Source organism: Molossus molossus, unplaced genomic scaffold (assembly GCF_014108415.1).
Source record: "Molossus molossus isolate mMolMol1 unplaced genomic scaffold, mMolMol1.p scaffold_m16_p_2, whole genome shotgun sequence".
Taxonomy (NCBI): domain Eukaryota; kingdom Metazoa; phylum Chordata; class Mammalia; order Chiroptera; family Molossidae; genus Molossus; species Molossus molossus.
Window position 1 is genome coordinate 63,802,846 of NW_023425355.1, and position 13,311 is coordinate 63,816,156.

Here is a 13,311-nt window from a genome sequence, read left to right on the forward strand (position 1 = left end):
GAACACTTGGGCTGTTTCCAGATCTTAGCTATTGTAATTAGTGCTGCTATGAATATGGGGTACATATATTCTTTCTGATTGGTGTTTCAGGCTTCTTAGGGTATATTCCTAAAAGAGGGATCACTGGGTCAAATGGCAGTTCAATTTTTAATTTATTGAGGTAACAACATATTGTTTTCCATAGTGGCTACATCAGTCTGCATTCCCACCAGCAGTGTACTAGAGTCCCCTTTTCTCCACACCCTCGCCAACACTTGTTGTTTGATGATTTCTTGATGGCGGCCATTCTGACAGCTGTGAGGTGATACCTCATTGTTGTTTTCATTTGCATCTCTCTGATTATTAGTGATGTTGAGCATTTCTTCATATGTCTCTTAGCCATTTGTATGTCCTGTTTGGAGAGGTGTCTATTTAGTTCCTCTTCCCATTATATAATTGGGTTCTTTGTCTTCCTTTTGTTGAGCTGCATGAGCACTCTCTATATATTGGAAATTAACCCCTTATCAGATGTATCATTGGCAATGATGCTCTTCCATTGAATGGGTTGCCTTTTCATTTTGGTGGTTATTTCTTCTGCTGTGCAGAAGTTTTTGAATTTGATGTATGATCATATCAATAGATGCTGAAAATGTATGAGCCAATATCCACCACCCATTTCTGATAAAAACGCTCAGCAATCTGGGAATAGAGGCATCATATCTCAACATAATAAAGGCCATATATGAAAGACCTACAGCCAACATCATACTTAATGGGCAAAAACTAAAAGCATTTCCCTTAAGAACAAGAAAAAGGCAAGGATGCCCACTTTCACCACTCTTATTTAACACAGTACTGGAAGTCTTAGCCACAGCAATCAGACAGGAAGAAAAAATAAAAGGGATCCATATTGGAAATAAGGAAGAGAAACTGTCATTATTCGCAGATGACATGATACTATACGTAAAGAACCCCAAAGACTCCATCAAAAATTTACTAGACTTAATAAATGAATTTGGAAAAGTAGCAGGATATAAAATTAACGCCAAGAAATCGATGTCATTCTTATACACCAATGATGAACTCACAGAAAGAGAAACTAAGAAAACAATCCCATTTACCATTGTGGCAGAAAAATTAAGATACCTAGGAATAATTTTAACCAAAGAAATAAAGGACCTATTTGCAGAAAACTACAGGCCATTGAAAAACGAAATAGAGGAAAATATAAAAAAGTGGAAGCACATACCCTGTTCATGGATTGGAAGAATTAACATCATTGAAATGTCCATATTACCCAAAGAAATCTATAGATTCAATGCAATCCCCATCAAAATACCACTGGCATACTTCACAGAATTAGAACAAGTACTTCTAAAGTTCATATGGAACCGAAGAGACCTCAAATAGCCACAGAAATCTTGAAAAAGAAGAACAAAGTTGGAGGGATCACATTACCAGATTTCAGGTTATACTACAAAGTGACTGTAATCAAAACAGCCTGGTACTGGCACAAGAACAGGCATATAGACCAGTGGAACAGAACAGAAAACCCAGAAATGGACCCAAGGAAATATGCTCAATTAATATTTGACAAAGGTGGCAAGAACATACAATGGAGTGAAGACAACTTCTTTAATAAATGTTGTTGGGAAAATTGGATAGTTATATGCAAAAAAATTAAACTAGACCATCAACTTACATCGTACACAGGAATAAACTCAAAATGGATAAAGACTTAAAATTGACTCATGAATCCATAAAAATCCTAGAAGAAACTGTAGGCAACAAAATTTCAGACATCATACGCAGCAGAATTTTCACTCATACATCCTCTAAGGCCACAGAAATAAAGGAGAAAATGAACACATGGGGCTACATCAAGTTCAAAAGCTCTGCTCAGCAAAAGATACAATCATCAAAATGGAAAGGCAACCGACTGTATGAGAGAGCATAATTGCCAATGATATATCAGATAAGGGGTTAATTTCCAAAATATATAGAGTGCTTATACAACTCAACAAAAGGAAGACAAAGAACCCAATTAAAAAATGGGCAAAGGAACTAAATAGACACCACTCCAAAGAGGACATACAAATGGTTAAAAGACATATGAAGAAATGCTCAACACCACTAATCATCAGAGACATGCAAATTAAAACAACAATGAGGTATCACCTCACATCTGTCAGAATGGCCACCATCAACACATCATCAAACAACAAGTGTTGGCGAGGGTGTGGAGAAAAGGTGACTCTAGTACACTGCTGGTGGGAATGCAGACTGGTGCAGCCACTATGAAAAATAGTATGGTGTTACCTCAAAAATTTAAAAATTGAACTGCCATTTGACCCAGTGATCTCACTTCTAGGAATATACCCTAAGAAGCCTGGAACACCAATTATAAAGAATATATGTACCCCCATGTTCATAGCAGCACTATTTACAATAACTAAGATCTGGAAACAGCCCAAATGTCCATCAGTATACGAATGAATCAAAAAGCTGTGGTACATATACACAATGGAGTACTATGCAGCTGTAAGAAAGAACAATCTCTTATCCTTTGACACAACATGGAGAGACCTGGAAAGTGTCATCCTGAGTGAAAAAGCCAAACAGAGAAAGACAAGTATATGATCTCACGTATTAGTGGAATATAATAAACATAAGAGTCTGAGGAATGGCATAGTCCCAGAGGTGTGGAAGTGGGGTACAAACTGACATTCCCCACAGGCGGGGGTGACGGGGAAGAGACAAACCACAGAACTTATATGCATGTATGCATGAACAATGGACATGGACAACAATGCTGGGGACAGAGGGAGGGGGAGGGAGGAATCAGTGGGAGAAAAAGGAAAACTTTCTGTAACAAAAATAAATAAATTAAATAAAAAAAATGACAGCCTCTTCAATAAATGGTGTTGGGAAAATTGTATAGCTACATGAAAAAAAAATGAAGCTAGATCATCAACTTACACCATACACAAGAATAAACTCAAAATGGATAAAAGACTGAAATGTGAGTCATTAATCCATAAAATCCTAGAAGAAAATGTAGGCAACAAAATTTGAAACATCATAAGCAGCAGAATTTTCACTAATACATCACCTAAGGCAACAGAACCAAAGGAGAAAATGAACACATGGGACTACATCAATCTCTGCCCATTTATTAATTGAGCTCTTTTTCTTACTTTTTTGAGTTATATGAGTACATATTCTGGAAATTAACTCTTTATCTGATGTATGGTTCGCATAATGCTCTCCTATATAGTGGGCTCCATTTCCATTTTGATGCTTGTTTCTTTTGCTGTGCAGAAACTTTTAGTTGAGGTAATCTCATGTGTTCAATTTTTTATTTCTCTTGCCTTAGGTGTTGTATCAGTGAAAATTCTTTTGCAAATGATGTCTGTAATTTTGTTGACTACATTTTCTTCAAGGGTTATTATGGTTTCATGAATCACGTTTAAGTCTTTTATCCATTTCAAGTTTATTCTTGTCTATGGTGTAAGTTGGTGGTCTAGTTTCATTTTTTTCCATATAGCTGTCCAATTTTTCCAACACCATTTATTGAAGAGGCTGCCTTTACACCATTGTATGTTCTTGCCACCTTTGACAAGTATTAATTGAGCATAATGTCTTGGGTCCATTTCTGGGTTTTCTGTTCTGTTCCATTGATCTATATGCTTATTCTTGTGCCACTACCAGGGGGTTTTGATTACAATGGCTTTGTAGTGTAACCTGATATCCAGTATTGTGATCCCTCCTACTTTGATTTTCTTTTTCAGGAATGCTGTGGCTATTCAGGGTCTTTCTTGGTTCCATATGAACTTTTGAAGTATTTGTTCTAGTTCTGTGAAATATGTCATTGGTATTTTAATGGGGATTGCATTGAATCTATAGATTTCTTTGGGTAGTATGGACATTTTAATGATGTTAATTCTTCCAATCCCTGAACAAGGTATATGCTTCCACTTTCTTATATCTTTCTCTATTTCTTTTTTAAATGTCCTGTAGTTTTCGACGAATAGGTACTTTACTTCCTTGGTTAGGTTTATTCCTAGGTATCTTAGTTTCGTTTTCTGTAGCAATGGTAAGTGAAATAGCTTTTAAAGTTTGTCTCTCTGTGAGTTAATGTGTATAAGAATGTCTTCTATTTTTTTTCATCCTCACCAGAGGACATTTTTTGCATTTATCATGAGATAGGGCATGAGGGGGAGAGGGAGGAAGAGAGAAAGAGAAACATCAATGTGATAGAGATACATCACGGGGTCACCACCCACACAACTCCAACCGGGGATGGGGACAAACTACAACCCAGGTATGTTCCCTTAGTGGGAAACGAACCCGGGCCTCACTCTAAAGTTTCTTTTTAGAAATCAGATGATAGTCTTATGGGAGCTCCTTTGTAGGTCACAAACTACTTTTCTCTTGCTACTTTTAGAATTCTCTTTGTATTTAACCTTTGGCATTTTGATAATTATGTGTCCTGGTGTGGACCTATTTGGTTTCATCTAGTTTTGGACTCCCTGTGTTTCCTGGACTTGTATGTCTGTTTCCTTCACCAAGTTAGGAAAGTTTTCTGTCATTATTTTTTTCAAATAAATTTTCAATGTCTTGTTCTCTCTCTTCTCTTTCTGGCACCCCAATGATACAAATGATGGTATGCTTGAAGTTGTCCCAGAGGCTCCTTACACTATCCTAATTTTTTTCAATTCTTTTTTCTTTTTGCTATTCTGATTGGTGTTTTTTGCTTCCTTATATTCCAAATAGATTGTTTGCTTCTTGGCCTTACCTACTCTAAAACTGACTCCCTGTAAATTACTCTTGATATCATTTAGTGCACCCTTCATTTCTGACTGGTCCTCTTTTATGTTGTTGACGTTCTCACTAAGTTCCTTAGAGGTCTGTTTAAGCTCCTGGAAGGTCTCACTAAATTCTTTGGTGGTCTCACCAAGTTCCTTGAGCAACTTTATAACCAGTGTTTTGAACTCTGCATGTGATTGATTGCTTATCTTCATTTTATTTAATTCTTTTCCTGGAGTTTTGTTTTCTTTCTTTCTGGGCATGTTTCTTTGTCTCCTCATGTTGGCTGCTTTCCTGTGATTGTTTCTATGTATTAGGTAGAGTTGCTATGTCTCCTATGATTTGTAGGGTGGACTATTGTTGTAGGTGTCCTATAGTATCCACTGGCATAGTCTCCCTGATTACTCCAGCTGGGCCCTTGAGGTGCACCCCTAGTGTGGACTGTACAGTCTTCTGTTGTAATTCAGTCTTGATTACTGTTGGCACATCAATGGGAGGAATTTACTCAGGTTGATCAGCTGCAAGGACTGACTGTGTTCATTATCCACTGACATCTGACTACCTTGGGTGATCAGCTGTGCAGGGGCCCATCACACAGAGCAAGACTTACTTCATCAGGACTCTGGTACTCACTGAGTCCACTCATTGAGTAAATTGCTTGTGGAGGTGGTTGGGTGGTGGTGTTTCAACGTGGTCTAAAGGTGTCCACTGGGTGTGCTGATTCTGCAACAAGGTCAGCCACTGCCTGTGTTCTATCCAGAGCCACCAAGCATAAGCTACAAAGTGATCTTCTGATGGCTGCTTCTTGTGCTGGGCATGGAGGTGTCCAGGAAAAGCCAAGTTGTGAACCAAGGCTGGTTGCTTCTAGTGCCAGGCCTGAGGCTACTTCAAAAGATGTATGAGGCTCGCTGAGACTAGATGCTGCTTGTTTGAGAGATTTTAGGAAACTCTGAAGCAGGATCCAAGACAGGCCAATCCTATGGTAAAGTCTTTGGAAACACCTTGGTGGGCCCAAAAGTTGGGTGGTCTGGGGAGTCAGGGAATTACTGGGGTGGGGCAAACTTTGTGAGTCAGGTTTCTGGAGTCCCAGATATGGCGGTCATCTGCCTGCCCTAGGGAAGGGCTCACCAAAGCAACATCAGCTTCCACCAGCACATTTGTCCAAGAGAAAGCCACCTCTCCAGCCCTCATCCTGAGGCCAAACAGTTCAGTCTTCCTTGTATGTCTCTGGAGCCTCTGAAGCTGCCTTCCCTCTGAGCTTAGAGAGAGTAAGTATGAGTAAGTCCCTGCGTGGGCCCTTTAAGAGATACTGCCTGTGGATCCTGAAGTCGCAGCCTTCCTCATCCACAGTTCACATTGGTTTTTACAGCCAGAAGTCAGGGGGCTTCTCATTCTGGCAATGGAACCGAACCCAGGACTCTCTGGTCTGCAGGTTGATGCTCTCACCGCTGAGCCAAACTGGCCAGGGGTGTTCAAAGTATTCTTTAATGATATTTTGTATTTCTGTGGTGTTGAACTGGGTCCTGAGGCTAAGGCAAGTAGATTCCATTCTCATGTAGGCCTCTTGGCTAAGGCGACTAAATAATTCCAATTTTATCATCAATGGACCTTCCTCAATATTTTTCCAATAATAGGTTAATTAACACTAGAAGTAAAAAAGTTTTCCTAAGATTATAGTTGCCCCATGTGTTGGGAGGCATTTGCAGTTTCCAGTATCGGTATTTGCAATTTCCGAGTATTGGTAACTGCAGGTATTTGCAGGTTTTCATGTGCCCAGTGAATAATGCTAATTTTGACTTCTGTAATTGCTGTCATGCCCACTCTTGTACTGGTCCTCAGATGGAAAAGGGGTGGAGAAGGATAGGGCTTTGGTCTTTAAAATCAGATGAGCAAGAAGAATCAGGGCTGCTGATCTGAGGGGAGACTATGCCCTTTGCAGTCCACCGGTGAGAATAAAGCGCTCCTTTACAATTTGGCTGTGCGTCTCTGGTTATCTCGCTGACACATTATAACAGTGTCAATTGTTACTTCTCCTCTTTCATTTCTAATTTTGTTTATTTGGATCCTCTCTCTTTGTCTCTTGATGAGACTGGCTAAGGATCCATCAACCTTTTTTATCTTTTCAAAGAACCAGCTCATTGTTTCGTTGATCTTTTGAATTGTTTTTCTTTTTTCTTTTTTTTTGTCTCTATGTCATTTATTTCTGCTCTGATCCTTACTATTTCTTTCCTTCTACCAGCTCTGGGTTTTCTTTTTGTGTGTTTTCTAGTTCTTTAAGTTGTGAGGTTAGATAGTCAATTAGAAATTTTTCTTGTTTCTTGAGGTAGGCCTGTAGTGCTATGAATTTCCCTCTCAGGACTGCTTTGTTGCATCCCATAGATTTTGTGTTGTTCTGTGCTCATTTTCATTGGTTTCCAGTACATTTTAAATGTCTTCCTTGATATCCTTGGTAGCTCATTCATTGTTTAATAATATGCTATTTAGCCTGCATGTGTCTGAATGTTTTTATTGTAATTGATTACTAGTTTCATGCCATTGTGATCTAAGATGATATGATTTCAATCTTCCTGAATTTGTAGAGACGTAGTTTGTGTTCTCACATGTGGTCTATCTTTGAGAATGTCCCATGTACACTTGAGAAGAATGTGAAATCTGCAGTTTTGTGGTGTAATTCTCTGTAGATATCTATTACATCCATTTGATCTAGTGCATCATTTATAGTTTGTTTCCTTGCTATTTTTTTGTCTAGAGCAGTGGTTCTCAGCCTGTGGGTCATGACCCCTTTGGGGGTCGAATGACCCTTTCACTGGGGTCGCCTAATACGAACAGAAAACACATATTTCTGATGGTCTTAGGAATCAAGACACTGATCCTCTATTTGTCTCCAGGTATGTCCACCCACATGCAGATACACCCACATATAGATATGCCCACATACGAGTACCTGGCATGATGACATCATCGTGCCAACCCCATCACATACACCCTATACAAATACAAGTGTATGTGACAGGATTGGTGCCCTAATGTGCTTATGTGGACCAGTCACACATGTGTAGAGAGCAGCTACTGTGTAGAAAGCAGCTACTCTGTTAAAAGCAGATACTGTGCTGAAAGCAGCAGTATTGGAGGTAAAACAATACCTCATGAATTATAATTACTCAGTAAATATATAATCATGTACTGTAAAATCGTCAACTACTGCAAAAAAAGTATTTGTACCATGGGAACTTAATATGAATGCTGATCAGTCTTTTTATATTCAGCTGTGGTTGATGTGAATACTGCCTCCTTGTGATAGTAACAGGTATGTAAAAAAGACATCACAGAATGGTAAATCATAGGAAACTTTAATAGACTGTATTGACTAAACTATGCCATGTGTCTTCTTTTGTAACACTAAAGCTATTGTTATATATTATTTTTATTAGCAAACCATCCCATGACAATGGATCATGTGGAGAAGAACGTTAAGAAAAGAAAATATGAGACTAGGAAAATAGCGACAGAGTGAATGGAAGCTACATAGACCATCTCACAAGACCAAACTGGAATTACAACAAAAATAAAGACAAATTGTCAGAAAAAGGCAACCAAAAAAGCAGCTTGGAGAACCACATAACCAGGGACACTGACTCAATCATGGTAGGCTTGCAAAGACGCGAGAGGGGGCCAGGAGCCCACGATCCTCAGCGGCCTGGGCTGGGAACTGCAGCGGCCTCGGCTGGGACCTGTGGCCTCAGAGGGGACCTGTGGCCTCAGAGGGGACCTGCGGCCCCGGCTGGGACCTCCAGCGCCCTTGGCTGAGACCTGCGGCCTTGGCGGGGTCCTGTGGCCTCGAATGGGAGCTGCGGCCTCAGCTGGAAGCTGCACCCTCGGCTAGGACCTATGGCCTCGGCTTATAAACTTTCACTTAAATGGAAAAATTTAGTTGTTTTCACATCACTGATTGCAATTCCTTTTCCTTTGGCCGCCTTGAGAATGTTTCCAGGAGGTGATTGTTACCAGAGAGCTGATTACAATGACATAGATGGATTCCTCCTGAGAAGCATGTTGTCTTTTATGTACAACTGTTTAGGGCTTTTCAAAATCTTCAAGTTCTTATTAAAATAGTCTATTGTTGAATGCTCTGTTATCATTGTCAAATGCTGTTGAATCTTCAGCAGTTAGATTTTACAGCACCTAGAAATTTAATCAGAGTATTCCATATCTGCCTTTTATCCTTTCCCATGTTATCAGCCTACTTTTTCAAACTCTGATTACCTTTTCCCTGGCCTATTGCAATAGGAGTCTACTGACCTTCTCTCTTCTAATTCATTTTTATACAGTGCTATCAGATTAACCTTTTAGAAACAATCATATTCCTTGTTCAAACATTCCTTCAACAATTCTCTTTTACCAACTAAGTCATTCAAAGTGTGATAACAACTGATGTTTTTCCTCCTCCTTTCATGTCTACTCAGTACACAAACCACTACTCATTGTTTCCTTGAATGTTCATCAAACTTACCACTTTTGTACCTTTGCTCATGCTGTATCTATGCCCCATTGCTTACATCCAAATGTTTTCACTTTGACAAAGACTTGGTCCAAATGCTACCTTTCTTGATACTCCCAGTGAGGAGTCAGAAATCTTCTCTCTCTCCCTTTCTCCTCCCCTCCCCTCCCCTCCTCTCCTCCTTTCCCCTTTCCTCCTCCTCCTCCTCCTCCTCCTCCTTCTCCTCCTCCTCCTTCTTCTTCCTCTCTCTCTCTCTCTCTCTCTCTCTCTCTCTCTCTCTCTCTCTCATTTGTCTGCTGCCTTGGTCTTTGCTGTATCTTCAGCAACATAGTATTCTGCCTAGCAGTCAACAAATATTCAACAAATAACTGACTTCCATAGGTAATTTTGAGCATCTACTTTTGTTCCAGGCAATGTGATAGATGCTGTGGGTCAGAGGTAAGGAACATCTGGTCTGCAGGCCATATAAGGCCAATGAAATCAATACCAGATAACCATGTCTCACCAAAGAGAAGCAGTTCCAGCCTTCATATTAGGGGTGAGTTAATAAAATGTTTGACCAAATATGGCAGGGTAATTTTTAAGTTGATAATTTTGTATGGCTTGTGAATGTTGTTATAAATATCCAAATGAATTTTTATTTATTTTTTTGTTACAGATATTTTACCTTTTTACCCCATTGGCACCCCCCACCCCACCCCCCCTCCACCCTGTCCCCGGCTTAGTTGTCCATGTCCATTGGTCATGCATACATGCATATAAGTTCTGTGGTTTATCTCTTCCCACCCCCCCACCCCCCTTCCCATCTTCTGGCCTTTGGCAGAGAAAAAACAACAAAAAAACACAAATGGTTCCCCATCCCTATGTGTGGATTCAAAGTTAAATAAGGCACAGTCCCTTCCTTTAAGGATTCACACTCTGTTGAGGGATGCAGATGAAGAAAGAGATAGTTTTATCATGGTCGTACAGATGTCAAGTTATGAGAAAGGAGTGGGTGCTGTGGAATCATTGAGGAAGGGGTGCCCAAACCAGCCGGGGGAAGAGTGGTGAGAGAAGTCTGAAAAAGCTTTCCAGAAGAGGTTATGCTTGAGCTGGAGCTTTAGGGTGTGATGATGTGGGTATGGAGGGGGGGTGGAAAAGGTAATTCTAGTCAGAGGAAAAGGCATAAAACACCATGACACATTATGGGAACTAGAATTAATTTAATGTTTTTAAGACATGTGTGTAAGGGGATTGGTAGATAATACTGAGAGGTAAAACAGATAATCAAGGCCTTTAGATGCTACAAGTAAGTAGTTTGGAGCTGTCCCATTGAAAACTGGGAATTACTGAATAACGTTAAAAAAGATGCTGGGTTGTAACATGCATCTTATTTCTCTGAAGTCAAGAGAGGGTACTATTAGTCTCAAACTTTAGTTGACACATTTACAAATTCACTGATCCCCAATCTCTGCTTTGTGCCTGGTAGGCACAATCCTCATGAATAATAACCTACCAGAAAGATAAAGGGCTTTGTCCACCATGTACTCCTCAGCAAAGCGAATGTGACAAAAGTTCTTTTTGCTCTTCCGAATAGCAATGATCTCTCCACACTGTTCGAACACTTCCACAATGATCTGCTCTGTGCCATTTTCAGGCAGGCCACCCACAAATACTGTTTTGCATCCTGGTGGTCGTTCTCGGGTTGCAGGAGGTGGAAGATCTAAATGTTAAGTGAAAAAGAATTTGAAATTAAAATGCTTGCTTGGGACAGACCTTTTTGAAACTTAACATATCCCAGAGATAGTCTTACAGTCTCCACCAGACTTTTGCCTAAGTGCCACAAGCATGTGGCCCCAAGGTGCTCATCTTTGCTCCATAGCACATTGGCTGCATGAACCTGAAAATCATTTTATTCAATGGTTTTGTGCCTGTAATGGCTCCAGAATAACAACTCAGACCTGTTTATCCCATGCAGAGTTCTTTAATTTTATTATTTACTTCTGTTGTGACAGTCCAGCTATGCTCGATTTTCAGTAATTTTTATTAAGAGGACAGTTAGTTGGGGGAAATCACACTTAGTTTAAACTCTTAGTTTCAGGAATTTTTTGAACCAGGGTCCCTGAGACAAGGGTTTGTATAATTCAGTTTGTAGTTACTATATTCTCTCTATTCATCCTTATTGAAAGAACTGTTTCAGATTAATTTGACAACAATGGGGTGGAAATTTACAAAAATATTTATAGTTCTCAGGATGATTTGGTTGACAATGTCAGCCAAAGCACAAATGATGCTTTATAGGTATTTTTTTTGTTTTGTTTTTTGATACCAGTGAGCCCTTCCTCAAATTCCTTGATGGAGAGCTGAGGTGGAAAGCCAACTATACAGCATTTAGACAGTGGTTCTCAACCTCCTAATGCCGCGACCCTTTAATACACTTCCTCATGTGGTGACCCCCAACCATAAAATTATTTTTGTTGCTACTTCATAACTGTAATTTTGCTACTGTTATGTCTTCGGTGACCCCTGTGAAAGGGTCATTCGACCCCCAAAGGGGTTGTGACCCACAGGTTGAGAACCGCTGATTTAGAGGAAACTTGAAAGACAGCAGAGAAAGTAAACTCACCTGGGAAATCATTAACTAAATTAAGATAAATTTGGCTATAGAGGGACATTAAAAATCTACTTACTGAGACAATGCTCCTTCTACTTAAAAAAAAGGGCTTCCTACCAGTCATCTTATACACGGAGGCTGTTTTATATGCCAGCTCCTTTTTGCAATTTATATGTTTCAAAGCATTTTCCAAGAAAAATCTCACAGTTCACAGCCCCCCAAACCATGTTGGTCAAGTGTTTTTTTAGTGTTGGTTTTGGATATGTAAGGATTTATTTTGTGTAATTTGTTCTCTCCACTCAGCTCTTAACAATAATTCTCTAAAACAAAACAACAACAAAAAACAAACAAACAAAAAACAACCTAATTCTCTCAGCTCAAGATTTGGAAGCTCCACAGCCAGTGATTACAGTTGATATACAAAAATAAATGAGTCTCATTTGTAGATTAAGTCAAGCCCCACACATGTCTTTTATCCAAGCTGGCAAGCAGATGATTTGGGAGCTTCCTTGGGTAGAAGAATATCTAGCTTCATTACTCTGCTACCACTGTCTGTCTTCAGTGTTGCTCAAAATAATCACATTCTCACGATGCTCTCTTTCCTTCTTCTATTTAGTCAATAAAAGGGGAGAGGGATTCAGGGAACTTACAAAGTTTCTGTTAATTTTTAAACATTTGTAATTTTAAAAACTCACTGTATTGTTTTTTATTGTTTGTTTTTGTTTTTATCTATATGAGAAATATAAAAGGAAAAAGAAGTTAACATAGTGAGCGGGAATCTGAAATGTCTTAGTCATGGACACCAGAGAGATTATAGTTTTAATTCAAAGGGGAAAGATGAGGTCAATAATCTCTTGAGACTATGCTTCCATGTTTTTAAGAACTGGAAAGGATTCTAGATATCATACTTCCAGTGATTCTCAACTCTGGCAGCAAATTAGAATCAAGTTGGGAGTCAAACAAACAAACATATGCTCTTGCAAATTCCTGGGAACCAGGGGATATTGCTTCTAGGTCAATGGAGTACTCACTCACCATTTATCTTTAGAAGATAGGTGCATAGTCAGCTCCAGTTTGACCTATTGCATTTTTAGACCAAAACTGATTTTGCCTAGTCTAAATCAGAGGGCTTAAGTTACCCAAGATCTCATGGCTATTTAGTGGTGGATATCTGGGATATAAGAGCAGGACTGTATCACTTCAGGGTTGAACACTTAACCGTTATACCACCTACCAATTTCCCTTTGCTTTTCCAAATACATTTTGAGGGGCTTTTGCCTAGGTGAATAATTATTGTGGCACCTATACTTTTTAAAGTCAAGAATCGTATTTGTAGATCTGGACAAAACCTTGGCAGTCTCTAGGTTAATCAAACACAGATTTCTCAGTTCAGAGAAAAGGAAACTTAAACCCAGGGAAGTTATGTGACTAA

General features: G+C 39.4%; 1 protein-coding gene across 5 annotated transcripts in view; it reads right to left on the reverse strand.

The window, feature by feature from the left end:
• Positions 1-13,311, reverse strand: part of ENOX2 (ecto-NOX disulfide-thiol exchanger 2) — a 271,300-nt gene that overhangs the window by 61,838 nt on the left and 196,151 nt on the right. For all 5 annotated transcript variants that reach the window (XM_036271451.1, XM_036271450.1, XM_036271453.1 and 2 more), the window contains one exon: positions 10,782-10,988. In XM_036271451.1, coding sequence (XP_036127344.1) covers positions 10,782-10,988 — 207 coding nt within the window. The remainder of the gene's footprint in view (positions 1-10,781; positions 10,989-13,311) is intronic.